We start from the raw sequence: 25,460 nt of genomic DNA, 5'->3' as shown, positions 1-25,460 counted from the left end.
TTTATAACTGGAAGAGAGGCATAAAGCTGGACATGAAGACAGTTAACATTAGCTGTGCCTCAAAATGAAGTCTTTCTCCTCATTTATGAATTGTGATCAATGAAGTAACGAGCCTAAATATTCAAAAAGGGAAGGTGATTATACGTATACTATTCAAACAATAGAGTCTTCAAAATCAGTTCATAAGCCACTGAAAGCAAGCCTCACTTTTTCAGCCATATAATACTGAGTGCTAGTACCCACCATCTGCTGAACACAACATCCTATGAGATGTTCATCCAACAAATACTTATTGATCACCTACTGCTATTCTAGAAGACAGGGGTGAGGTGGGGAAAAAGACAAAGACTTTACTTTCCTAGAGCTTATGTTCCACGCAGGTATTCGAAAGAATAAGGCTCAGTGCCCAGGCCTGTTAGGCTCTAAAGCCTACACTGTATATTTCACTTGAATCATCTCCCTGGTGAGATACAGCTTCTGCTATAAGTTGTGACGCCACTGCCCGGAATGATTTAGGGTTTCTCGCTGTTGACAACCCAGTGTCACTTTCTCAGTGAAGCACTCCTCCCCCAACTCCCAAGAGCAAAGATTGCTCAGTCAGCAGTTAACATATCACACTGACATGTATGGATTTTTCTCCCTTATTAGTCCCTAAACTATTTCAGGGCAAGTACCACGTTTTAACCTCTTTGTAAGCCTAGAAAATGATACATACAGTAGGTATTCAATAAATGGCTGAGTGGAGCTCAGGATATCAATTTCAATAGAGTTGAGGGTGGAAGTCAGACTGCAGCGAACTAAGGAGTAAATGGAAGGGCACAGTTTGATTTCTTAGAGCAAATCTAGAAGGGAAAAAGGGGAAATAGTTTGAAGGAGAAATGTGATCATAGGATTTTTTTTTTTTTTTTTTAAGAGAAAGACCTGAACATATTTGTTGGCAAGGTTGCACAGTAGAAAGAGCAGGGGTATCAGAGTCTGACTTGAATTTGAATTCTGGCCCTGCCCCTTACTGTAACTGTACAAAATTCACTTAACATCCATACTTCAACTCACACACGTTTAAGAGAATGGTAATACCTACGCCTCCCAGTAACAATTATAGCACCTGGCAAACAGAAGACATTTAAGAAGTGGTATCGACTATTATTTCTGTATGCAGAAGTCTGGACTCTGGTGTTCCAACCTTCTCATATAGCTTGTGCTTCAGTCCAAACATCCTGCCTCGGTCTACGTGCACTGTGTGACGGCAAAAAAATAGGATTATTTTTTCCGTGTGTACCACCTTCTGTGCTATCCCACCTCCTTGTGATGGGTGGAATGAGCTCATGAACGGCTGCTATGGAAAGTTACGTATGTCACTAGCTGAGGAACAGAGACAGTCTGGAGAATAAGTAGATGAAATTGATGTTGAATCATCAGATGCACACAATTTGGGTCTCCTGCCAAAAGTCTCATTGAGAACTAAGAAGAAACTCAAAACATCAACACAGAACATTGTTTCTAAGCCAACAGGTGTTCCCAACAGCCACTCCAGGCACAAAAGATGGCCACATGATGTAATGATTCTCTCCTGAGTTCCTTTCTCAGTATTTCACCCTACTGCCAGTTAATTTCTGTGAGGTCTACTCTAATTCACCGACTTACTTCTCTGCAATCTGCCAAGATTCCAAATTCACAGCCTTTTAAAGTTCATGCTCTGGCCATTGGTCATGTTCACCTGTTACCCATATCTGATCAACAGAAACACCCTTCCCTCCCAGATCACACACCTCCATGCTTAAAAAGATATGGAAAAGAGGACTAAGGCCCAGGCTAATGTGACAATTACTGAAAAGGCTACATGCACTAAGGAGTATCAAGACAGTAAAGATAACCTTTATTCAGAGTCAATTACAAACTAATCTTGCAGAACAAAGAAGATAAATCTACTGTTTAGAGTTCAGTTCAGAGAAAACTGGGAGATGAGGAAGTAGGAAATACACGTGTATCTACAAACTTAATCACGAACATAACCATTAAAGCTACAAGTAAACAAGTCAAAGTTGAAAATTCATTTGTTAAAAATCTGATTAGGAACTTGAATTTGCCGAGAAAGAACACGACAGAAGGGCACCTTTAAATATCGCACCAAAAAAAAGTCATCAAAGTCATCAACTCACCAAAAGTCTCACATGCTGCACGAGACTGCACAATATGATAGTCATTCATCTCTGAAAAGAAACTTTAATAGATCTTCTTCTCTTCATATAAGAAGCATCCTGGATGACTAAACTAAGTATCATTTTCCAAATCCCAATCCTAACCACAGTGGGTGATCCTAGCCAATACATGCCTCAATTTCCCCAACGTTAAAATACAAACGGTATCACAGCGTGTTCCGAGTCTCGGCCTAAATCTGCGCCTGTGTTCGGACCCCCGACCCGCATCTTTAAAGTAAAAGCACAAGTTACACCTGAGGAAAAGTTTGCTGCATAAACGTGCCCCGGACAGCTGGTCTTTCCAGGAAAAAAAAAAAAAAAAAAAAACCCGCCCCCACATCAGGTGCGTTTTCTCTAAAATTGCTTCCAGCTGCCGGAGCGGGACGCATTCGGGCTCGCGGCCCCCGGGCACTTAAGCTCGGGCGCCGGCAGCGCCCACCTCCCGTTAGGCCAGGCTGGGCCACCTGGGGGAGAGGCGACGTTCCCGCCTCCCGGAGGCCGCCCCCGCGCCGGGCGGGGACGCGGGGACACGCGGGGCCGAGCATCTCCCCCGCCCCGCGGGCTGCACGCCCAGACGCGAGAGCCGGCGCCTGGCCGCCGCCGGCCGGGGCTGCAAACCACGCGTCGCACGAGCGCGGTCCGGCGCGGGGCGGCGCTTCTTGTCACCTCAGCCCCTCCGGCCCGTCCGCCGGTCCTTGGGTCGGTGCGTCCACAGCCGCCCCCCCACCCCCGGGTCCCTACCCGGAGAGCGAATACCGGCGCGCGGCCCCGCAGACACAGCCGGTCTTGGCTGACCTCTGGCTCCGCACTCACCGCCCCGCAGGAGATGTCCAGAGGCGCCGCCGTGACTCCCCGCCACCTCAGTGCCAACCGTCAGCCGGCTCCCAGCGCCGCGGGCTCAGCCCGTCAGCGCTCCGCGGCGCCACTGCGCACGCGCGCGGACCCGAACGGGGATTGATGGGCGCGGGGCATGCTGGGGGCTGAAGTCCTCCGGGTCCCATGGGCCGAAGCGGCTGGGTCCGCGCGACCCCAGACCGCGCTCCGGAGCCGAGCGACCTTCGAAACCCGTTTTCAGCCCAGCAATGCCCACCAGCCTCCCATCTGCACTGCAGCCCGAGGAGCTTTGGGCAATATGGGGTGGATCGGTGGTCAGGATAGGGAATAGACGCGGCAGGGCTTTGGGAAGGAGGGGCACTTGATGCTCATTTTCTATATATTTAAGTGCCTTCTTTACGGGTATACAGAACCAGTACTAGACCAGCCTGATCCATTCTCACGCAATTCACAAACCTCGGAAGGATCGCCGAATTGATTGAGGTCATACCCAAGAAATTTACTCTCCGGGTATGCATAATGCAATGGGTGTCATCAGCGGCCTGCATTTGAGTCACTAAACCACGCTAACATTTAACTCATCCATAAAATAAGGATGTGAGCTTACAGTTGTGAGAATTGGATGCTGTTTTAGAAAATGATACTACATAGTACAAACTGACAGTCCAGGAAGGAAGCTGGCCCGTTTCTATTTGATATCCAGGTCCTAGCTGACATCAGGCTCTAGCATGAAAAACAGACCTGCTTGCCACATTTTAGAAAGGTCACCAAAAGCTACAATAGTATTACAGGAATGTTCTCTTAGAAGTTTCACCCTACTTTGAAGATGTATAAATTTAATTTCAGAGCTGATTATTAACCCAAGCACGGGTTCCTGGGCGTGTTACAAAGGTGGTGATGCCCGGGGTGAATGAATGGGAACATGCACAAAGCCTACAAAACAGGAGGCATTCTCGGTCATGACTTCACCATATTATGCTCACTTTACAGAACACTTTCACAATTCACAACACTCCTGTGCTGAAAGCGGAGTGAATTTTATCATTCCAACTTTACAGATGACCTGGCCGAAATAATACCTATTAAGTGGCAGAGCAGAGATCCGAACCCAGTTTCTGGGGCCAAGTTCCTTTTTCTTTAACAACCACACCATTGTCTTACAAATCCTTGCTTTCTTCCAAAAAAAAAAAAAAAAAAAAAAAGCCTCTGAGCAATGAATTCCAGCCTTTTTAGTGTGGTAACATACCTTTTCTCTCATATCACCATGCGCAGGGGCTTTATTTCTTAAATTTTTCTTTATGTGAAAACACAACTTCTTGAGATAGTTGTAAGGTGACCTGAGGTGTCCAAACTCAATGGCTGAGTAATGTCAGTTTCAGTACAGGCCCCTAAGCTTTTTGCAATAAACATTAGCACTTCATTTTTGCCAGCTTTCTCTACTGACTTAAAAGGGAACGAGGGGCCAAATAGAGGTTCCAGCCCTCCCTGGCGGGACATTTGCCAGAGATCAACACTGAGCAGGTCCAAAGACCAGAGGAGACAGAAAAGTACTTCCCTTTTAAGGAATGATAGACTAGCTAACAATTCTATGAAATTTTCTTATCTGTAAGTGCTGTGTAAGAATTCTACATATACATTTAGCCTCCATTAGTCAGATAAACGGGAGAAAGAAAAATGCCGGATTCTTAGCTCCTAGGTCAGCACCTAAGATAAGGCCTTTCTCAATTCATGCCATGTGTAGGGTGGATGGAGCCAGTATTGAAGTAATTCAGCCAAGAGCCACGCAGGTGGGAAAAGCAGCATCTGCCTCATGATGAAGAGTGAGTTACAAGATGCTAAAACCAAGGGAAGCAGTGTGGATTTCTTGTTGAAGTTACATCTCAGGAGCACCTTTTCTCAGTGGAGCTTAATGAACGTTACACGGGTTCAGATGTTGTCTCATTATGTCTCATTATTGAGGAGCCACTCACCACCCTGTGCAGTCTGCTTCCTGCACCAGAACCTCAGCTCCAGAAGGGCAGACTGTCTCACTCACCACTGTACTCTCCAGGACACAGTAGGGTGCTAAAAAACTGTGTTCAAGTATGAAACCTGAATCAGGTTTTTGTAAATATTTCTTCCTTCCACGTCATCACTAAAGAATTAAGCTTTCTAAATGTGAATATATTATTTTACTTCTTTCCTTGCAAGAAATAAGGAGCTTATTTAAGGAACTATAGAATGAATCATTCTTAGATGTTATTTGGATTTCTGCATTATATATTTTAAAATATAGTTGGCCATTACTCTTACAACTGACATTACTCTAATTACAACTTTTAAAAACAGTTGTCCTATTAAAGTTTAAAACCATGGAAGAGGTATAACTTTCCCATAGTTTTAAAATGTCTCAGTACCCTAGGGCCACAGCTATGAAAGGCTAGATCACTCATGGATGGAAACTGACTTGTAGCCTCCATAGCTTGTCTCCTTCCCAGTCTCACATGTGGCCACTTAAAGCTACTATTCAATATGAGCTTATTTCCTAAGAAGTCCCTTATGGGGATTAAGCACAGGGGGGTCTGCAGGAGTTCCCAAAGATCCCTTCAAACTCCTCCTTCCACTCAGTCCTGGGCTGGAATGTTTCCTAACCACAATTTCTGGCCTACTATAGAAGAGGAAAGCTCAATACCACCACAAATATAAGAGGAGTTGCCAAGTAAGGAGTCAGAATCTGAAAGGGCAGGTAAAACATGGCTTTCCTAAGGCCAAAAGGCTTTATATGACAAGATATAGAGGGCTACTCACTTCTCATTTGACCTAGTCCAAGTAGTCACCTACAGATCATCTTATCCTCTGACACACTCATCTTGAAATCTGGGCCAGACATCCAGCTGCTTCTTCTTGAGTTTGGACTTTTCATGAAGGCAAATTACCACCTATACTCATCACTTAAACCATTCTCTCCGCACCCGGAAATCTGGACTTTAAGAATGCCTCTAGTCTACAGCCATGCTACCCTGAACACGCCCGATCCTGTCTGATCTCGGAACCTAAGCAGGGTCAGGCCTCATTAGTACTTGGGTGGGAGACAACCTAGGAAGACCAGATGCTGTAGGAGCAAAAAAAAAAAAAAAAAAAAAAATTCTCTATACACAGTACTTAATGAGGTACGGACAAAATCCCACCAGATCCAGAATGGAAAAACCAAACTCTACATCAACTTCTATTTGTGTTTAGAATTAACTAAATTTATATGCTAAACTTTGTGTCCATTAGACCACATCTCTGATAAAGAACATACTATATAAATTTCAGTATTTAAAAAATGTTATGACTATATTAATTTCTGTTCCAGATGGGACCTGGAACAGAAAAGGGACATTAGCTAAAAACTAAGAACTTAATGTAGCATATCGGTTCTTTAATTGTGATATCAAAACCATCCTATAGCCATGCTACCCTGAACGTGCCCAACCTTGTCTGATCTCAGAGGCTAAGCCTGGTTAGCACTCACCACCCAGGAATACTAGGTGCTGCAGGCGTTAAACAAACAAACAAACATACCAATGTAAGATTTAATAACAGGGGTAACCAAGTATGGGGCATGTGGGAACTCTCTGTACTCAATCTCTGCAATTTTTCTGTAAATCTAATATAAAATAATATAGAATGTCAACTCTAATGGAATAAAATTAAAAAAGAGAAAATTCTGATTAAAAGCTATTTCTACGGTGAGCTAGCCTAAATTTAAACATTAAAAAAAAAATTGTCTGAAGAAAAATTGAATTAAATCTTGAAAAAATACACAAAAGCACAAAGAATCACCTTGAACTCATTATCCGAGAAACCATGTTTAATATTTCATAATATAGCTTTCCAGGTTTTAAAACTATTTACTTTTTCCCATTTATTTTTTGACTCCTCCCTTTCTGGTTGGTTCAAGTTCAGGATGTACTCTCTTCCACGGCAAGGTAAACCAAACAAACAGTAGCATCAAGTCCCAGCCTGCTCCCTGACTGACCACATTGAGAGGAAGGTAGGTAAACCTTACTGGGTTCAGAGAGGAAAATGACATTTCCTGAGTACCTTCTTCATGCTTTGTAATTTCAGGCACTTAATCCAGGATTCACATCACCATTTTGGAGGCACCTAACCTCTGTGCTTCCACTTGTCATTAGACTCTCCTGATAACCAAATGAAATCTACCATCGGCCAGGGGAAGACGGGGCAGTAGCGCCCAGGCATCTGACTGCAGCTGAATAAAAGCCAGTTGTCCCACGGTTTGCCCAGATCCTGATTTCTGGGTGCTTCACATCCTGGAGTTTGCATCAGTGATTAACTGAATTCAACCTAATCATCGAGAAAGTATGAGGTTGCCTCTTCTCAGGCAACCTGTAGCCCACCGAAATGCCTTTAATTAACCCATTTCCCGGGCGCCCTGAGAATACTCGCTGGCAGCTGCAGCATTTACCCTGAGATTATTCGCAGATGACAGTCCTAATCTTACCCCTAAAGTCGGCCATGAAGTATCTAGTTTTAATTACTTCACATCGCTCTAGTCTACCAATAGTTTTTGGGAACAAATGACTATTTATAGCCTTGTTTTTAGTAGTGGTATTTCCACTTATAAAATATAGTAATTCTCTATTGCTTAAAATGTCAAATCCTGGAAAATGTAGCATTCCTATGCATGATGTTAACACTGGTCTCAAACAATTGTTAGCCGAAGATTCATTTGATGAATTCAATTTACATATACATAGGATTAGAGATAAGTTCTGTTTACAAATAACTCCAAGAACAGTAATTTCCACATTGAAAATCAGATTTGCTTCAGCCCCAAAGAGCATGTTTATGTAAAATTAAATTAACACTGATAGCGAGCTGCATTTTCTAAATGAAAACGAGTTAAAATGTTAAATAGGAAAATTAGATAACAAAATTATATTTAAGATGTGTATCACAAGTATGTAAAAATAAGAGAATGGAAGAGGAAACAGAACCCACCCACCCCAACAGCTGAGCAAGAAAACCACCAATCATGAATTCAGAAGTCTAACAGAATTACCAACTGTTATGATCTTACTTTCTATGAGGAATTTATGAACTAAAATCCATGGTATCTGATATCCTGAGTGTGCCTGCAATGTAATATCAGTTCTCTGATTATAGATACACTGACAATAGCTGCTTCCTCATAGTCTATGGCCCATACTAGAGAAGCAGACAGAATGCTTGATTAGTACCCAGTGACTCAATTCTTTGTGCCAGATCTGTTTTAAACATCCCTTCGAGATTCTCACAAGAGGAATAATAGTCAGATTGTTTCCATAAGAGTGGAAATGCCATATGGCCCCAAGCCATCCATGCTTGCTACACTCAACTGTACTTAAAATTTGGCCTTAAAGATCACCTTATTCTTTCCAATAGGTTGAGCTCTTTGCTTCCACTACCTTTGATTAGACACAACTGGAGGCGATTCAGCCTCTTCTCTCACATTCCCATTCCTGACAACTAGGTAGCCTTCTGGCTTCTGCTTGACCCAAAGTGGGAGGGTAGGGGAAGAATCACTAACTGACAGCAGCTCCAATGTCTGGGCCTAACCAGGCTTCAGACTCTCAACAATGGGCACTGGTCTCAGTTATTTCTCTTGGGGCAACAGGTAATCAAGCCATTCATTTTTCCTCTTCACAATGGTATGTGAAGCACTGAAAAGTTTTCTTCTTTAGGATAAAGAGCCCCAATATTCCTTCACTACTACTCCTACGACAAGGTCTTCTGTTTGTTCCTCAGACTGGGTGTCCAAAGTTGAACATGATGCCACGAGTGTGGGACAATGACTAGCAGTTTTTCTGAACACAATACCGTAACACACCCTAAAACTGTCTTATCTCCCTGGCAGCCACGTCTGGTTTATACTGAGTTTAACTTACTCATATTCATTTTTTTTCTTCTTGGTTCTGTCACATCATTTCAATCAATTTAGGTTAGATGAAATCTTAGTTATCAAATAAATGTTTTGGTTAATTCTTCTAGTTTTGTCATCTGCAAATCTGATAAAGCTTTCATCTACGCTGAAGAAACGCACAGTGACATGGCTAATGACAGAGGCCTGTGGCATAATACTACCACCCTCCTTCCACGTGGATGCTTCACAGCTCCATCTTCTCTGGCTACTGTTGGTTCAATCCACTATTAATACGTGTAACCGAGATTATAAACTGTCAAATGCCTTGATGAAATCAATGCACCCTATTGGCATTCCCTTGATAAACAAGCCTTATCAAAAAAATGATGTGGGGTGGGGCAGAACTTGAGCTGAGTAAGCCTGATGATCGTATCGGTTTCTCTGAGAACTTACTGTAACTCCAAATTTCATTATTATTCTAGCCAAATGCAACTGAAATAAAGGTACCCAACTACCCTGAATTACTGAGTCCAGGTTACTCTGCTGGACCTAGAGCAAAAACACCTTCAAAAGAGAGGAGCAGTAATTTGCTCACTAACTCACAATTGAGTGAATATGTGTAAAGGACTAGACTAGCTGGAAAATATGCCTTGAAAGAACAGAGAGCAGGCTATGAGCTATATTTATTATGCAAATTTGTGTTGCTATAAAAAAAAATCCAACTACAATTTTTTCTGCACCGTAAACCTTGAGAAATGTGACCGCACCATGGAAAGAAAAATGCTGCATTAATTTAAGGGAACAATTCTTGAGGTAAAACAAGGCACTAGAGTAACAATTTTCATGATTTGGCAATAAAAATTAACGCAGCCAACAATGAGTTTTAATTCTCTTCCAACTCTACAGACACAACTCTGCTTTCACGTTCATCACACTTTCATATGGTTTTAACAGGGGGTAGACCTCCTCTTCTAAGAATCTCTGTACCTGCCAAAGAGGAATGCAAATATAAGACAAAAGAAAACATTAAGACGTAAGTTTTGATACTTTTTCAATGCCAATTTATATCAAAAACTAATATAACTTTTGCTCTACCACTAAGCTTGTTTTTCTCAATTGCCTGTAAGAAATCTCTCCCAAGCCACATGCAGCTCAACCCACCACGCCCACACGTCATCCCGTCCAGCCTGTGTTTTCAGTGGATCTCACCATTCGCTACCTAGTTACCCGAGCTAAAATCATCACTGCTTTTCCCCTCCTCCTTATTCAACCAGCTACCAAGTGATTAACCTTCTAAATAGTCCTCAAATAAGCCCCCTCGTCTGTACCAACCACTGCCTTGGCGCAAAGCCTCGTTATCAACTGCTTGGCCCACTACAGCAGCCTCCACTGTTGGCCTCGCCACCTCCAGACTGTCTTCCAAATTCAAAACACCAAAGTGATTTGAATATAAGTGACAAACTTACGCTTGTCTTCAATGTTAAATCCTGTAACTACTCCTGGGGGCACTTGATACTCTGGCAAATGATGGTAACTTCTCGTGTTGGATGTCTATGTATTTGCCATTTTCTCTCAGCCTGGTGTTCCCAGACTAACTCCTACTTGTCCCTAAGATTCAGCTCAGATGTCTTGTCTTTAAAGAAGTAGTTCCCAAATTCTACTCTTCTAGGGTTTTCCTCCTTTGTGATCCCCCAAAAGATGTGTTTCCCTTAATTCCAGCATGTAATGCCTGGTATTACAATGAACTATTTATAAGTTTTGACCACTAAGTTTTGAGCTCCCTGAAAATAAGGATTATCCACCCACCTTTAAAGTCCCAGAATTAAACACAGTACCTGAACACATACTGAACACTCAGTCTGCACTTGATGAATGTTTTCGAACTTACTCTTGTAGTCTCCACAAGGACAACAGGAAAAAAGAAACATTTACTGAATACTTACTATGCACCAAGCACTATGCTAGGCCTTTCAATCTTACACAGTTCTATGAGGTGTGTGTTTTTATCCTACCAACCAGTAAATGCCAGAAGTCAGAATTAAACCCGACCTACATGATGTTTTGTAGAACCCAATCTTTGTCCATTATACCACTCTTTAGAGCAACAGAGAATTCAGAGAAATCTATACAAGAAATCCTTATGGCAGCTCAAAACACCAAAGCTTTACGGTTTAGCCAGCAACCTGCTCTGAATTCTAACTAGCTCCATTCTCATCGCATCTCCCATAAAGTAGAAACATTACAGTATTCCAGATTCTGCAGCCCGGTAGTGTAAAAGCAGGCATTTGGGGAAGACTGCAGCTCCATGAAAGTGTTCGGATGCTTACCTGTTGGGACGCACGCCCAGTGAAAGAAGAAGGATCCAGTAAACGGTCCAACTGGGAGTGAATGGGACTGAAGTAGGCATCGGCGAGGATACGCTCTATGAGGTCATTGTCACCCCCTTCCTGCTTGACCACGGCAGCTGCCTGCTGGGAAAGCACTCTAATTTTCTCATGGCAATCCTGGGAAGACAGTGAGGTATTGTTGGTTCACTGTTAACAGGGCATTTGAACATCCTGATAAGTCATCTGACACTTCAAATCCATGCTGTCGATAGCTGGCACACAAAGCCCCTGAGATTTCTCTCGGTCTGACTCCGCCTAGAGCCTGACTCTCTGACCACATCCTAGGACAAACTAAAGCAGATGTCCACCTCACACTGGCTTCTCTAAAGCCTCTTGAACCATCTGCTCTTGTGTCCTGACTACTCATTATTTCCTATGGAAATTCAGGCCTAATTCCTTCACGAAGGGTGGAACTTTTCTACAAAAAGTGGTTCACTTTTAATAAACTGAGTTTACCACAATAAGCCTATTCAGAAAATGCCTATTTTCTATGGCAGAATGTGGTCACTGCTCTGTACCAATACTGTGACTGAAGGTAATGACAGAAACACCTTTCTTCACCCATTCTTCAAGACTCTAAAGGTGCACTCTCAATTATCCAGGAGCACGAGGAGCTACAAACCTGGCGGTTACCCCCAGCTTTCACCATGGCCATGATGATGTTCTCTGTGGCCATGAAAGGCAGCTCTTGCCGAATGCGCCGCTCAATTACCTAGATGAATGAAGGGCCAAGAAAGACGCCTCAAGGTTACACGGTCACACGCATACACACGGTCACATACTGACTATGACCAGCAAAATGCACATCAGGGACACGAACTATTATATTTAAAAAAAAGGCAGAAAGGACCGTTTTACTTTAACCCTGTATTCTTTCAGTTTTCTTAGTAATACAGAGTATTATTTTGATTTAAAAAAAGAAATTCTGTCTAAGTAAACTTTTTAAAAGTGCTTCATCAGAATGATTCCTGAAATCTCAAGTCGTTAAATTTCAGTACCCAATACAAGGGCTGAGTGTATGATGGACATGAACCTATCTGCCTCAGGTACTTAAAAATAGGCAAAGGAACAGTCTACTCTGCCGATCATGCTGGTAGATCGTTTAAGCTAAATCGAAGTACTTTTTTCCCTCTAGAAACATGTCTATGAATCGCACACAGTCAGCTTCCTCGAGCTTATGACGCAGTCTGAAGGGCGAGCTCCGGTTGGGAAGCGCTCCTACTGCGCCAGAACTGAGCTCCCCCAACACACTTGCTCCAGAGCAGACAAAGGTTCCCCTTCACTTCCCATAACCCAACCTCTCCCTAATGTTTTACTTTTTAATTGAGGCCTCTTACTTTGGGGTACACCACCAGTCCTTCAGAAATGTTCTGCAACGTATTCAATATAGTATCTGCAGTGAGAAATGCTTCGGCCAAACAGATACGTCTAGAAAACAAACAGCCAATTCAATTATCTCTTTAGGCAAATAATATTTTCAGTGAAATATGGGGCGTGTCTCAAGAAGTAGCCCTATTGACTTCCCATGCTGCATGTACTATTTGGACAACTTCCTTCAATCTCATGACTTCAACTACCCCAATACCCTGATGACCTTCAAATCTATCACCTCTTGTCCAGATCGGATACCTGATAGAGAGTTCCACCTGGTTGAGTTCAGCCACTTTTACTCTCTCCTATATACCAGCTCAAACCTGCTCTTCCTCTCCCTGTGGTTCCTGCCTCAGTAAATGGCACTAGCACCCCATCCCCAATCTTAATACTCGCTCAACCACTAAGGGGCAGACAACCTACCCCTGATTTTATATCCACAGCTTCCCTCTCATTCATGCAGCCACTGTCACTATGGGGACTTGGAATTTTTAAAGTAGCCTCCTAACTTGTTCTGACCAGATTCATGTCCCCTTACAGATGATTCTCCAAACTGTTGCAGGGTGTTTCAACATGCGCATCTGATTAGGTCACACACTCTGTTAAAAAGTATTTTATGGTTGATTTCTGAACGTGTTCGCGGATAAACCCTGGATTATGCACAGATCCTGAAGAGCTAGCTTTAACTATACAGCCCTCTCCACTCAAAAAATCCCAGTTAAACCAGTGTAATATATATCTATCTGCTTGAAAAAAGTATACACATCAAGCAGAAAACCACGTGTTGGTACCTTATTCTAAGCTACCAATTACTTCTGACATACCTCATAACTCATCAACATGGCACTGTGCTACAACACCACAGGTGACTTCCACCTGCCTTCAGAACATCATCTAAACTCCTTTTCAGGGTCTATAATGCCCTTCATAAACTGGCTACAACTCGCGATCTACCGCATCTCTTGCCATATAAACCCTTCATTCCTCACTACTACTTGACTATCAGTAGCTCTGTAAACTGCTCTTTCTCCTGCGTTTGGGATTTTATACATGCTCCCGATCTTGTCTTAAACGCCTACTTATTTCTTAAGTCTCTGCTCCCACGAAGATTACTTTGAGGTCCACTTATCACACTGTTCTATGTTCTGTCCTCCCCGCTAGACTCCAGGCTCCTTGGGGACAAGGAGGAAACACAGAGATACTCAACAAGTCCTTCTGTTTCCAGGCCACTCTTTTCAGCCCCCCCCCCCCCCCACAACCTGCTGCACATGACATCCCCGTCCCACTGACCGATTGGCACTATCATCCAACGTGCGCTCAAACCACTGCACGGATGCTGTCTGCAGTGGGTCCATGACAAGGGCCATCAGGTGACGGGCAAGGCTGCAGCACCGCTCTGAGCGCATAGGGTTCCGCTTGTATGGCATCGCACTGGAGCCTGCCCATGTACAAGGACAAGAAGCAAAGACAGACAGACTTCAGAAGACACGGAGGTGAACTATGAACTATGTCCGCAAGCCTCTCAGCACTTCCGTGGTGTGCCCAGGTTGTCACTCACCAATCTGGTGTTTTTCAAAGGGTTCTTCCAACTCCTTGAGGTTCGCCAGGAGTCGTACATCAGTGCAAATCTGGGGAACAGCAGGAGTACAAGCATCATCCCATACTCTTGGTATGGAGGAATCTGGGGGCAGGGACTAGACTGATGAAGGAGGCTGCTCTTTAGGTGTGCTGCTGCTAAGCCCTTTAGGTGTGCTGCTGCTAAGCCCTTTAGGTGTGCTGCTGCTAAGCCTGCACAGCTCATTCCCCCATTGCACGTTCTCCCCAGGAGCTCCCGGAGAGACTCTTACTCGGACTTCTCTTGGCTCCTGAAGAGCTGGCATGATACACTCAGGGAACGTGGACATGTTTGTGTGAAACACTGCCTAACATATCACAGAAAGACAACAGCACAAGGAATTTTGATGAGAACGCCAAAACCCGTCCTTCCCTTTAATATACCTTCATTTAAGAAGCTTCACTTATGGCCCCAAATTGTTAAAAATGACATTTGACATCTCTTGAGCAACAGGGTAAGTACAGTCTAAGGCTGATCTGGTCTGTCTGTGGTGTTCAAAGCTTTCATCCCCATTCCCAAGCTGCCACCACTCACCTTGTGCACTGATGCCCCCAAGCTAGCCAGCACAGACAGCACCTCGATATCCACTTTCCGTGTATAGGTCTGCCCAGTGATGATGAAAGCCCTACAAACAGAAGACGGCCTTCAGTGGAAATGTTTTAAACTGTGACTGTATCAATCAAATGAGCAGACCCTAAGTGAAAGCTTGGTCACATGCAGCCCAGAGGACCTTACTGATAACTGGCCCCTGGAACTAACTGTTCTTCTACCCTTTTCACTAATACTCAAACAGCTGTCCTGACCAGAGAAGGAAATATAGTCCATGTGCTCCTGTCGGGCTGCCGCCTGATGGAAGTGCCTGAAAGGAGCTATGGTGGAGCCTGGTGGCCTCAAAGGAAATGGTCAGATTTAGGCTAATCCACTAGAGGTAAAGAAACGAAACCAGCAACAACATGGTAAGGCTATCTTAAAAATCTCAGAAGTAAATAATTTCTTTTCTTATAGATTTTAAGAAAATAGAATCCAGGCCATAAGCAAATAAAACTCAGGCAAAAGACAGAAGGAAATGGGTGGAGGAACAAAGAAAGAAAAAGCTAAAAAAGTTAGGTTCAAATGCGGAGGTATACTGAACACGGGCTTTTTGTCACTTAATAGGGAAGCCATTTCTGCCCATTTACTCACCTCTTAAATCCTGCCTTTTCCGTCACCATCTTGTCAAGCTGATCTACCTTGGAAAGAAAAGACATCGCTATAGTAATCCAGGTGTGTCCAGCATGAAACTATCTCAACTTCCTGCCCAGGTTGCGGCACCCCCAAACCCCTTCTAGCCCAAAGACTCCACTCATCCTGAGATCAACCTCCTACTGTTCTAGAGGTCAGCTTTGTCTCTGGTGCTCCACCACTGCATTTCTGTGTCCCACAATACCTTTTGGTCATCTCCCTCGAAGAGCTGCAGGAAGCTGGCCTGAGTACCCGTGGTGCCCTTCACTCCGCGGAAGCGCAGGTCATCACGGACCCGCTTCACGTTCTGGAGATCCATGCAAAGATCCTGAATCCAAAGACAGCAACGTTTCCCAACCGTGGTCAGCTGAGCAGGCCTGAAAACAACCCAAAGAGAACACAGGGAAGTCTGAAACCAAGGACTTACTTCCCGAAAGCTTCGTTGCTTCCTCTAATCATCACTGCTATGGCTGGGAAGAATTAAAGTAAAAGACGGAGAAGCCAGTCCAGATAAAACTGGAGCTAAGAAATTTGAGCAAATAATAGTTAAGGAGATTTGTTATTTAAGACTAGTCAAAGATTACAAAGCTAAAGAGTTCCTAATATAGTTTTTCCTCATCAAGAGACAATATAAGAACAGAGACTATCGTTTTGTTCATCCCCAGATTTTGGTAAGAAACATACACTCATGTAACAAACATGTCAAGTATCTAATGTGTTCTTGGTTTTACAAGTACAACAAAGAACAAAACAAAGGTCCCTGTCCAATGGAGCTCATGTAGTAGTATAAATAAGTAAACAAAAAAAAGTAATTGTTTTTTAAATAAAAAATATGAAACAAGAAAATGAGGATGAAGACAACAACGAATGCTACTCTAGACTGACAGTCAAAGAACAACCCTAAAACACACATAACCAAAGGACTCTAACATTACAGCTATGGCTTTGTTTCCAGTTGAGGTCTAAATCAATCCATTGCACGTCTGTTTCTGAACATAAAACATACTTATGAATAAACTGCAATAATGCCAGAGTTCTAACAGATGATCTAGCCTATTCCAGATGGAATTTCTCTATTTCTATTATTCTAGGCTAATGATAACAGCAGGCAACATCAAGGAACACCACTAGGTACACAACAAGCTACAACAGACCCCCAAATTAATCTCATGGCAGTTTTCCTCCTAACTCCTGCTAATAGATTATTGGTACAAACACGAAATAAATGAATTTGGATGGATCTATTCACAGCAGTAGTATATATAACAGCCACAAGTTGAAACAACCCAAATTATCTATCAAGTGATGAATAGACAAAATAGTGTATACCCATACAACAGAATGTTACTTGGCCGTAAAAAGAAATGAAGTATTGATACATACAATATGCACTGAAAATATTGTGCTAAGTTAAAAAAGACAGTCAAAAGATGATGAATATTGAATGATTCTATTTAAATAAATTGTCCAGAAGAACCAAAACCACAGACAGAAACTAGGTTAGTGATTGCCGGGAGCCAGGGAATAGGGGAGAGTGAATGCTAATGGGTACACGGTTTTTTTTGTGAGGTGATGGAAATATTCTGAAATTATATACTGACTATATACTGCATAACTCTATAAATATACTAAAATCATCCAACTGTACACTTTAAAAGGGGTGAATTTTATAGCATGCAAATTATATCTCAATGAAGCTGTTTCTTTTAACTGCAGCTAAGGACATACTGAGGTGATGCCTACACATCCACACCATTTTCTGAGTTTCTGACGCCTGCTCACTGTGGCAGCAGATCCCTCTCACTACGCTATCCGGAGACATACTAGAATGCCTGAATTCCCTGAGCACTTTCCAAAAGACACAGGAGAGGAGGAAGAACTGCCACACAGGTAATGGTAGGTGTGTAGGAACGCAGAAGAAATGTGAGCCATGGCCAAGCTGCACACGCTGAGCACGGATTCATTCACATGAACAGTTTCTTCAGGTTTCCACCAATAAATACAGGCCTGAACTTCTAGGAGGATTAAACTCAACTTAGTCTTTCCCAAGTTATAGATGATATCCTTGTTGCCTTTGCAAAACTCGAAATCTGCTACTAGAATTGCAAAAACGACTTTATCAGCTCTTAAAAAGGGTTATATGGTAATCATAAAAATGCTTGCACATTTTTAAAATATTCTAAAAGCAGTAAGAAAAAATTTAAAAGCCTTATTATCTCATAAACCAGAGTAATCAATATTTACAGCTTGGTGTAATTTCAATCTTTGTGCAATTCATATGCTGTCTTTATCCCGTAACATTAATCTAAGTACATCTATACAATATCCGTCTTACCAGAATCATTTTAATGGCTTTGGATCTACTGCAAATCTTGTTAATTATTCTCTCATTATAGAATATTCTGATAGTTTCAAATGCTTACTATCATAGACAATACTTTAACAAAGATCTTTGTACATAAAGCTTTCCCCCATAACTTGGATTACTTCCTTGGGGTAGATTCTCTAGAATGGAATCATTAAATCAAGGAATATGAATATTTTCTAAAGCTCCTGATACACATTGCCCAATTCTTCCCAAATGAACTATTATATTTACTCTTTCACCAGTATTGCTTTCAAGGTATCAGGTTCATTACTCATAAGTATCCCAAGGTATCTGCTTAAACAATATTTGAGATTCTTCACCTCAAGGTTTCTGTGCAGAAGGGAGAGCTGAAGGAATAAATGGAAGCCAGGTGCAAATAAACAAGCCCAATTCCCAAGAAGTAATCACAGCACTTACTGGAAATGTGTGAAACCTAAGGTGGGAAGATCAGCTCGTTCCTTAGCAAAGTCAGCAAGCCGAGAGATCACCCTGGCAAGCTACAAGAAAGATCATGCAGTAGAAGAGAGGGTAAATTCAGGTTGAGCTCATTATATAATCAGGAACTAAACTTTTAGACAATTTATTATAGAATGAGACCTCCAGCTCATGGAAGCAGCGGCCCTATCTTTTCAACTTTGTACCCTAAAGTGCCTTAAAGAGTTCATAGCAACAAACTTTCAAAAATTGAGCTGACTACCTAAAGTCATGATTTTTTCTGCACAATTTTAAGACCAATGGCACACTCATGCAGAAAAACAGGACAAAATCATAAATCTGACCCACCTATTCCAGCGACATGCCACTGGTTCCACACTTCCCTCATTTAAAAGGCTAGGCTTTAAAAAGCATCCACTTACAGTGTTTTAACCCAAGAGACAATCAGTCCTACAGATTAAATATAGGATCATTTGCCTGAGTAAATGATCATCTATTTAGAGTCCCATCGTGTTGATGCCCTCCCAAGTGGTGCCCATGCCCTACGACAGGGAATCCGGGGCTGGTAGGAAATATCTGCCAACTCCTCACCTTTGGCAAAAGCAAGTCAAGTGCATTTCTAAGAATAATCAGGTCCTGCAAAGGAAAACACAACGGTCTTATGTTAAACAGCTCTACCCAAACAACATAACCATATAACACTTTTTGGCCATCACAACTGGGTTTCTCAGCTAGCCGCCTAGCGCACTACTATTAACAACCCACTGTGCAAGCCAAAGATGCTAACGGAAGTTGTTCTTTTTCTGGTTACTGTTTTAAATGCACACCAACTTAGAGAGTGGTACTCTGGGAATCTATAAGAAACAAAAACCATATACTCATAAAGCCCAATTTATGTGGTATCTAAGATGACTGAAGAAATAGATAAAAGGGTTAAACTCCATCCTGTTTATTGTGAAGATGTCCAGGTCAACAAGGTTTGTATTTGCCCACAGACAGTGCTTGAATCCCCGAGAAGCTTCCACAAGGCACACTCCATTAACTTCCTCTTCCTTTTTTAATGTCTATCATTGCTAACAAAGACATGATGGACCAAAACATCAAGGTTTAGGAAATTTAAAGCTGTTCCTGAGAGAGATAAGAGATGTATCTTGGGCAAGTCCTATACATGCTTACATGAGACAGTAATTATTGAACCCAACTACACATTGCATGCTTTTAAAAAGTATGTTCCAAATGAGAGAACTATTCTTCTTTCATTATTTGATTCGCCAATTACACATCATGCCTTTAATTATGTACCACTTAAGACTAAAAAAGTTCTTGGGTCAACTTAAAAAATCAGTGGCTTCGTCTGAATTGGAAGTGTATCTGGATTCTAATTTCTGGTCTCACAGGTGCACTGTGATTAAAAGCACAGTTTTGGAGCCACTCTACCTGGGCTTGTCTCATTCCTGTGTAACCTTAGGCTAGTTCTTCAACCTTTCTTCAAGTTTCCTCAGCTACAGAGATGGGAATAATAAAGCCAAATTCCAAAGACTGCATAGTCCAATTCCATTTATATGAAATTTCTAGAAAAGGTAGAACTGTGGAGACAGAAAGGAGGTTGGTGATTGGATCTGGAAGCAGGGCATGGACCAATGGCAAACAGGCAGGAGGGAACTTGGGGTAAGGAATGTGCTCTAAAAATAAAATGTGGTGAAGGTTAGATAATCGTATAAACTTACTAAAACTCATTGAACTGTACATTTCAAACAAGTAAATTTATAGTATGTACAATATACCTCAAAAAAGCTGTTTAAAAACTGAGATATTCGCATCTATCACTTATAACTATCATGAAGAATAAATGAAGACATATAAACTGCCAAGCAGCTAGTAAACTCAGAAAAATATATGCTGTTACTTTCTCATGTTTAACTATAAGATGTTTTTGCTAATTAAAGGTTTTATTTAAGAATTATAACAATCCTATTTTTTTTTAAGAAGTCACAGCAAAGAGCATAAAGAACTTGGGAAAGAAAATCCCTTTGGAAAATTACCTTGGCTACTAAAATGCTAAGATCCTGGTTTATGTCCAGCATTCCAAGTGTAAGCAGCATCTGCAGGTCTTATTTTACAGAGGTCATTAGGGGCTCATAGTTTAGACTGGAGGGATACCAAAAGCAGAAAATTCCTGAGTGTTTAAATACCCCGAAAACTACAGATTTGAGTCACTTTCTAAAACTGGACAAATAAAAATTTATAAATTATAAAGATTGAGTCATAAGTGGAAACAAAACAACATGGACTCCTACCGTATTGTCTCCAACATAGCAGGAGGTGGCACCAAGATGCATAATGCCGGCGGCTTTCGGACAGCAGTGGCCAAACGTGTGCACGTGAGCCATCACATCATGTCGTAACTGTTTCTCTCTGTCAGCTGCCATCTTGAAGTCAATGTTGTCCAGGTTGGACTTCATCTCCTGGATTTGTTCATCTGTGATAGACAAACCCAATGTCTGCGGAACACACAAAATAACTTCAGATGTCACAATTATTTGAGTTGGGGTGACGTCGAGAAAAAAATTGGTTCATGTTAGCATTTATGCTCTATCTCCCAATTCTTTAACTAAAATCTGAGACAAACTAAAAGGACATGGGGAGGAAGGGACAACTTTCTTAATCTTGGTAAATCATATAGTAACTAAACTTCAATATATACAACAAGGTCATCCTTATCTTTGTTCTATAGCTCCACTTACTACCTCACATATTCTGGTCTCTGGGCTCAAATGTCATTTCTTCAGAGAGATATCTTTCCTGACTCTTCTCTGTTTCTCTAGCCCTTAAGCCTGGTTTTACTTAGAGCCCGTACCACATGCCATTTTTACAAATGCATTAGCCTTTAGAATGTATACTCCATGAGAGGATATTGCCTACTCCTTAGTAAGCACCCAAGGTGTGGAATCAAAGTCATAGCTTTACATTTGTCCCAGATGATTTTACCCAGAGAAACCAAAATTAGGAATGCTGTAAGTAGTTTCGCCAAGAAATTAGGTATAGAAATTCAGTGTAACAGAGAGGAATTCCAGGAGATAACTGATGAGAAAACAAACACATCGACATCTCACATTCATCCATCACTGGAAAAATCGGCTGGCAGACCACAGGCAGCTCAGAACCCTGGATCCAAATTGTGAAACTGATTCAAACCTCATTTGAAACTCCCAAGCCCTGGCTCTGGGGAGGATTCTGAACTTTAGAACAATCTTATCCAAGATGGTAACTACTGGCCAGATGTGACTAGTCATATTTAAAATGATTAAAATTAAAAGTAAAAATTCAGTTACTCAGTCACACTAGCTACCTTTCAAGTGCTCAGTAGCCACCAGTGGTAGAGCTGCCTTGGATCTTTATCCAGTAGATGTGACATATCAGGGCTCCTCCCAAAGCAAAGCAGCAGGGGGCAGCGTGGTCACACTGCTTCCTACCCCAAAGCAATGTATCTTCTCAAAATTCACTCCCCACCTCATTTTCTGCACTCCTCCTAATCCCTCATTTCTCAATTTTTTCCCCTTAACTACTAAATTATCATATAATTTATGCTGCTAATTTTGACAACCTAATAGATAAACCACATGCAGGAGATTATATCAAAATTATATGCATTTCAGGCAACATGCAGACTGGGCAGAGGAAAGAACACATATTCAGGTGACTTTATATTTCGGTTCCAGCTTGAAGCCATTTACTAACTATCTTGACCCTGGTGAAGTCTTTGAATGTCACCACCCTGTTTAATGAAGCATCAAATGAAATATAAAATAGAGTACATTTTAATACATAATAAAGTACAACACACTACTAACTTTCTCTCCTACTGTCCACTATTGTTATCTGAGCCAATAGCTTAAGAACTCTCTCTGTGCCTCCATTCATTCCACTATCTGTAAAACCTCTGTAAAATAGTACTTCTGGGTTGTTTTGAAGATTAATGAGCTATTAATAGGTAGTCTTAAAGCACTGCCTGGCACATATTAGGCGCTATAAAAATGTCTGCTATTTATTATGTCGCTTTACTTTCTTAAGCACAGCGATAGGGAGAGGAAATATAGGATGAAAGTCTCCTTTTTGGGGAACTCCACTGAACCATGGTCCTAGGCATCGACTCGATTGTTTCGGTCTTTACTCATGACATTTCAGAGGACACTGCCATCCTGCTTGTGGCATTTTCCTCTGAAACTTTATAGCTTTCTGGATTACTGTTTCTTTCAAGTCCTCTGGGACGGCCCCTCTGGCACTATTTCTGAAACCGCTGGGCTGAAGGGCTCTACATGCAGCTCTACGTGCAGTTCTTATAAAAGAAACCGTAAATTCTGTCTAATTAACCCCTACTCTGTCTTCTCCCTCAGATGCAAAAGGCGGTTGCCTGAAGTGGAAAGTGGCCTAGGAAACATGGATTATATAATGACAGTCCTGTCACAACACAGAGGCACCTTGGAAGACGAAGTGGCTAAGTGCTCAGGCTCTGCACTGAACCCAGCCAGACTCACCCCCCAGTTCTGCTCTTCATAGCCGGGTGCTCCAGACTCTAGAGCATATAACGCACTTGGTTATTATCGAGGCTTGGTTTTCTCCCCCTTTAAGGTGGGAAAAGCATCACCTAATTTGCAAGAGTTTTATCGGTTAAACCACAAAAGATGTGCAAAGAAATGAGAACAACAGCACGTCACGAGAGCTCAGTGTCCGAGGTCAGCAGCGTACTGCAGGCATGGCCAAAATTTAGACCCTGAAACCCTAGACTACATTTCTCGCCGCCGCCTCCACGTCTCTAGGCCTCGGTGACTAAAAGCATGCGAAGCAACAGGTGGCAGCTCCCAGGTCTCCTACCCCGGCCTCCCTGGGCCGCGGCTCTCCACGAAACCGAACACGCAGCCGAAAATAGCGTGGCAGCTGTCCCCGGGGAGTCAGGCCCGCGCTGCGCCCAGCACGTGCTGGGGCGGACCCGCCTCCCTCGGCCCAGCCCCCTCAGCCCCAGGACCCGTTACCTGCTCCGCCTCCGCCAGCCACAGCCAGAGCTGCCGCCAGGTCCGGAATTTATACCTGTCGCTAAACAAGAAGCACATCTCCGGGCTGGCGTAGCGGGAGGCAAGCGGCGAGCAGTAGCTGTCGTGCCCGCGGGGTGCTTGCTGTCCGGCACAGTCACCTGCCGCCGCCATCCTGAATACTATACCGCACAAGAACGGACAGGACAGCTAGGGCGGAAGCGGAAACTCGGGGCCAGGACTTCCTCCCCTGTGGGCGGGACTTCCTCTACTTGGTCCCGCCCTCTCCGGGGGCTCCGGGGCGCTTGAGCTAGCAAGGCTACGGCTGGGTTTCCGCTGCTGGGTCCTACTGAGGGTTAACGTCTCTCTTGGTTTACAAGAAATGTGCTTAGCGCTTCCTAAATTACTTAGCCGGCCTGTGCCCCAGTTTCCCCATCTGAAAATAGGTACATTAAGATCTGCCCTTAAGAACTGCTGTGAGGATTGAGTATTAGATCGGTGTCTGGGACACTTAAATAGCCCTCTATGTTTGCTATTATTGTCGCCTTCCCGCCTCTCCTCCTACTGCCTGCCAGGCACTGAGCGCAGTTCTGAGGAAAAGTGAAACTACCCGAGGGGAATTGGCATTTATTGAGTTCCAAGTGAGCCCCTTGCAGGAAACTGCAGTAGAAATGGATTTCAGCAAACGCTGGAAACAGGATCATGGAAGCTGAGTGACTTGCTGAGGGTCGCCCAGCTAAGTGGAGCCTCCCCCCGCCCCGCCCCCCGACTTCAGATTCTGCACTTAGTCATTATGCTGTGTAGTTCCCAGCACACACCGTGCCTGGCGACACCACGGCTTGGTGAAGGCATTCTCTCCGTTCCGGAACACCTCTCTTTTCTCACCAAGGCCTAGGCCAGAGAATGTTCTCTGATGGTCTCACTCTCTCCTCTGGCCAATTAAAAACAAAAACAAACCAAAAAAACCCTAACATTTATGGAGGTCTTACTAGATATAGGGAACTGTCCTGAGTGCTTTACACAGGAGATCCAATTTCATCCTGAGCTGTTCAGGTATTATTAAACGATCAGCCCTGCGTGCAATGCACAGACTAAGTACTCAATTTAGATTGCTTCTGTGGAAGGGGGAGAGCTAGGAGTTAATTGCAGGCAGATAGGCTCCAGACACTTGGTTCTTAACAGCTCCAAGTGTACCCTTTGTGCTACCTTAGCAGGTACCATGCTGCTTTGGAATTACCTGTTTCTGAGCTCATTAAAAACAAGATCTCCCAATTCCATTTTGAATCCCAGTTTGTTTGCTGAGGTGAATTCCCCTGCCCCGGTAACTATCACATTTCAGAGATATTAAAAATTGCTGAGTAGATCTCAAAGCTTCAAGATCTTGTCTTTGACAAGACCTTTTTTTCCTGTCACCTTTCCATTTCTGCTTTCGTTTATTCCAGATTCACTCAAAAACCTATCTACACCCTTGTAATGTTCTCCCTCCCAACCTCTAGGATTTCACAGATGATGAGTGATCTTGTGGCTTCTTATAGGCCTCTAGTAATTCTCATCGGAGTTCAGTGTTGTGTGCCTTCCCCATTAATGGCAAACTCACTGGGGGCGGAGGTCACATCTGTCCTGGTCATCCATGTCCCTGGCACTTAGCACAGGATCTAGCACAGTATAGGTGTGCGAGAAATGTTTCCTGGAAGAATGAATGCTTTCCAAAAGAGCCTAGCCTTAGAAGAGAAATGAGGCCCACAGTAGCCAACAAGCAAACTGGATCCTGACACTGTACTTCCTCTTCCTCCACTTCTCAGATCTCTTCCGAGTCCACATTCCATGGTTCCTTCATGTCTCCATCTGGACTCTAGAATTAGCAGACAGAATTGACCGCAGCACCAATTCCAGGATACCTTGACTCTCAGAAAAGCCCATTAGTCATCTGGGCTCATCACCCAGGTCTTCTTCCACCTTCACTCTTGAGCTGCAGAGGACTGGTTTGGGGGGTAAGGGCAGACAGTTTTGGAAAGAGGAAGAATTTACTTCCTGCAGCTTCCCACTCTTTGTGGAGTGCTTTAGGCTGTCATTGATTTGATGTGCTGCAATGAGTGTCTGTCTCACTTTCCGCT

General features: G+C 43.0%; 2 protein-coding genes and 1 pseudogene across 11 annotated transcripts in view; 1 reads left to right on the top strand and 2 right to left on the bottom strand.

Annotated features, from left to right (window-relative positions):
• The window catches only part of SGSM3 (small G protein signaling modulator 3), a 33,534-nt gene extending 30,397 nt beyond the window's left edge, over positions 1-3,137 (bottom strand). For 5 of the 9 annotated variants that reach the window (XM_036237556.1, XM_036237551.1, XM_036237557.1 and 2 more), the window contains exon 1: positions 3,012-3,137. The gene's annotated coding sequence lies outside the window, so the exon portion shown is untranslated. Of the gene's footprint in view, positions 1-2,159; positions 2,512-3,011 lie in introns of those variants that run through there. The other 4 variants (XM_036237558.1, XM_036237554.1, XM_036237555.1 and 1 more) reach the window with 4 other exon arrangements.
• Positions 3,138-6,013: 2,876 nt separating this feature from the next.
• On the top strand, positions 6,014-6,132 carry LOC118614160 (annotated as a pseudogene).
• A 3,456-nt stretch (positions 6,133-9,588) lies between these two features.
• On the bottom strand, positions 9,589-23,570 carry ADSL (adenylosuccinate lyase). 2 transcript variants are annotated; one of them, XM_016126471.2, is made up of 13 exons: positions 23,350-23,570; positions 20,617-20,820; positions 18,911-18,955; positions 18,302-18,381; positions 15,722-15,893; positions 15,478-15,524; positions 14,830-14,920; positions 14,239-14,308; positions 13,971-14,118; positions 12,647-12,737; positions 11,932-12,021; positions 11,250-11,426; positions 9,589-9,909 (listed from the first exon to the last, which is right to left on the bottom strand). In XM_016126471.2, the coding sequence occupies exons 1-13, from the start codon at positions 23,518-23,520 to the stop codon at positions 9,823-9,825; spliced, it is 1,473 nt and encodes a 490-aa protein (XP_015981957.2). In that variant the 5' UTR covers positions 23,521-23,570; the 3' UTR covers positions 9,589-9,822. The 2 variants fall into 2 exon arrangements, with proteins under 2 accessions (XP_015981957.2, XP_036093441.1); XM_036237548.1 differs by lacking the exon at positions 23,350-23,570 and adding an exon at positions 22,855-23,270.
• Between the last annotated feature and the right edge of the window lie 1,890 nt (positions 23,571-25,460).

This window comes from Rousettus aegyptiacus, unplaced genomic scaffold, assembly GCF_014176215.1.
Source record: "Rousettus aegyptiacus isolate mRouAeg1 unplaced genomic scaffold, mRouAeg1.p scaffold_m13_p_2, whole genome shotgun sequence".
NCBI classification, from domain to species: Eukaryota; Metazoa; Chordata; class Mammalia; order Chiroptera; family Pteropodidae; genus Rousettus; species Rousettus aegyptiacus.
The sequence above is the reverse complement of the archived record's forward strand: the minus strand, read 5'-3'. Positions and strand labels throughout refer to the sequence as shown.

What these genes read in the sequence shown, in the direction of transcription:
- ADSL (XM_016126471.2), bottom strand. Translation starts at nt 23,520, where the DNA reads ATGGCGGCGGCAGGTGACTGTGCCGGACAGCAAGCACCCCGCGGGCAC. An exon ending in GGCTGGCGGAGGCGGAGCAG is followed by an intron (nt 20,821 to 23,349) that starts GTAACGGGTCCT and finishes TGTGTTCCGCAG; the next exon opens with ACATTGGGTTTGTCTATCAC. An exon ending in GAAAAGGCAGGATTTAAGAG is followed by an intron (nt 14,921 to 15,477) that starts GTGAGTAAATGG and finishes TTCTGTTTGTAG; the next exon opens with GGCTTTCATCATCACTGGGC.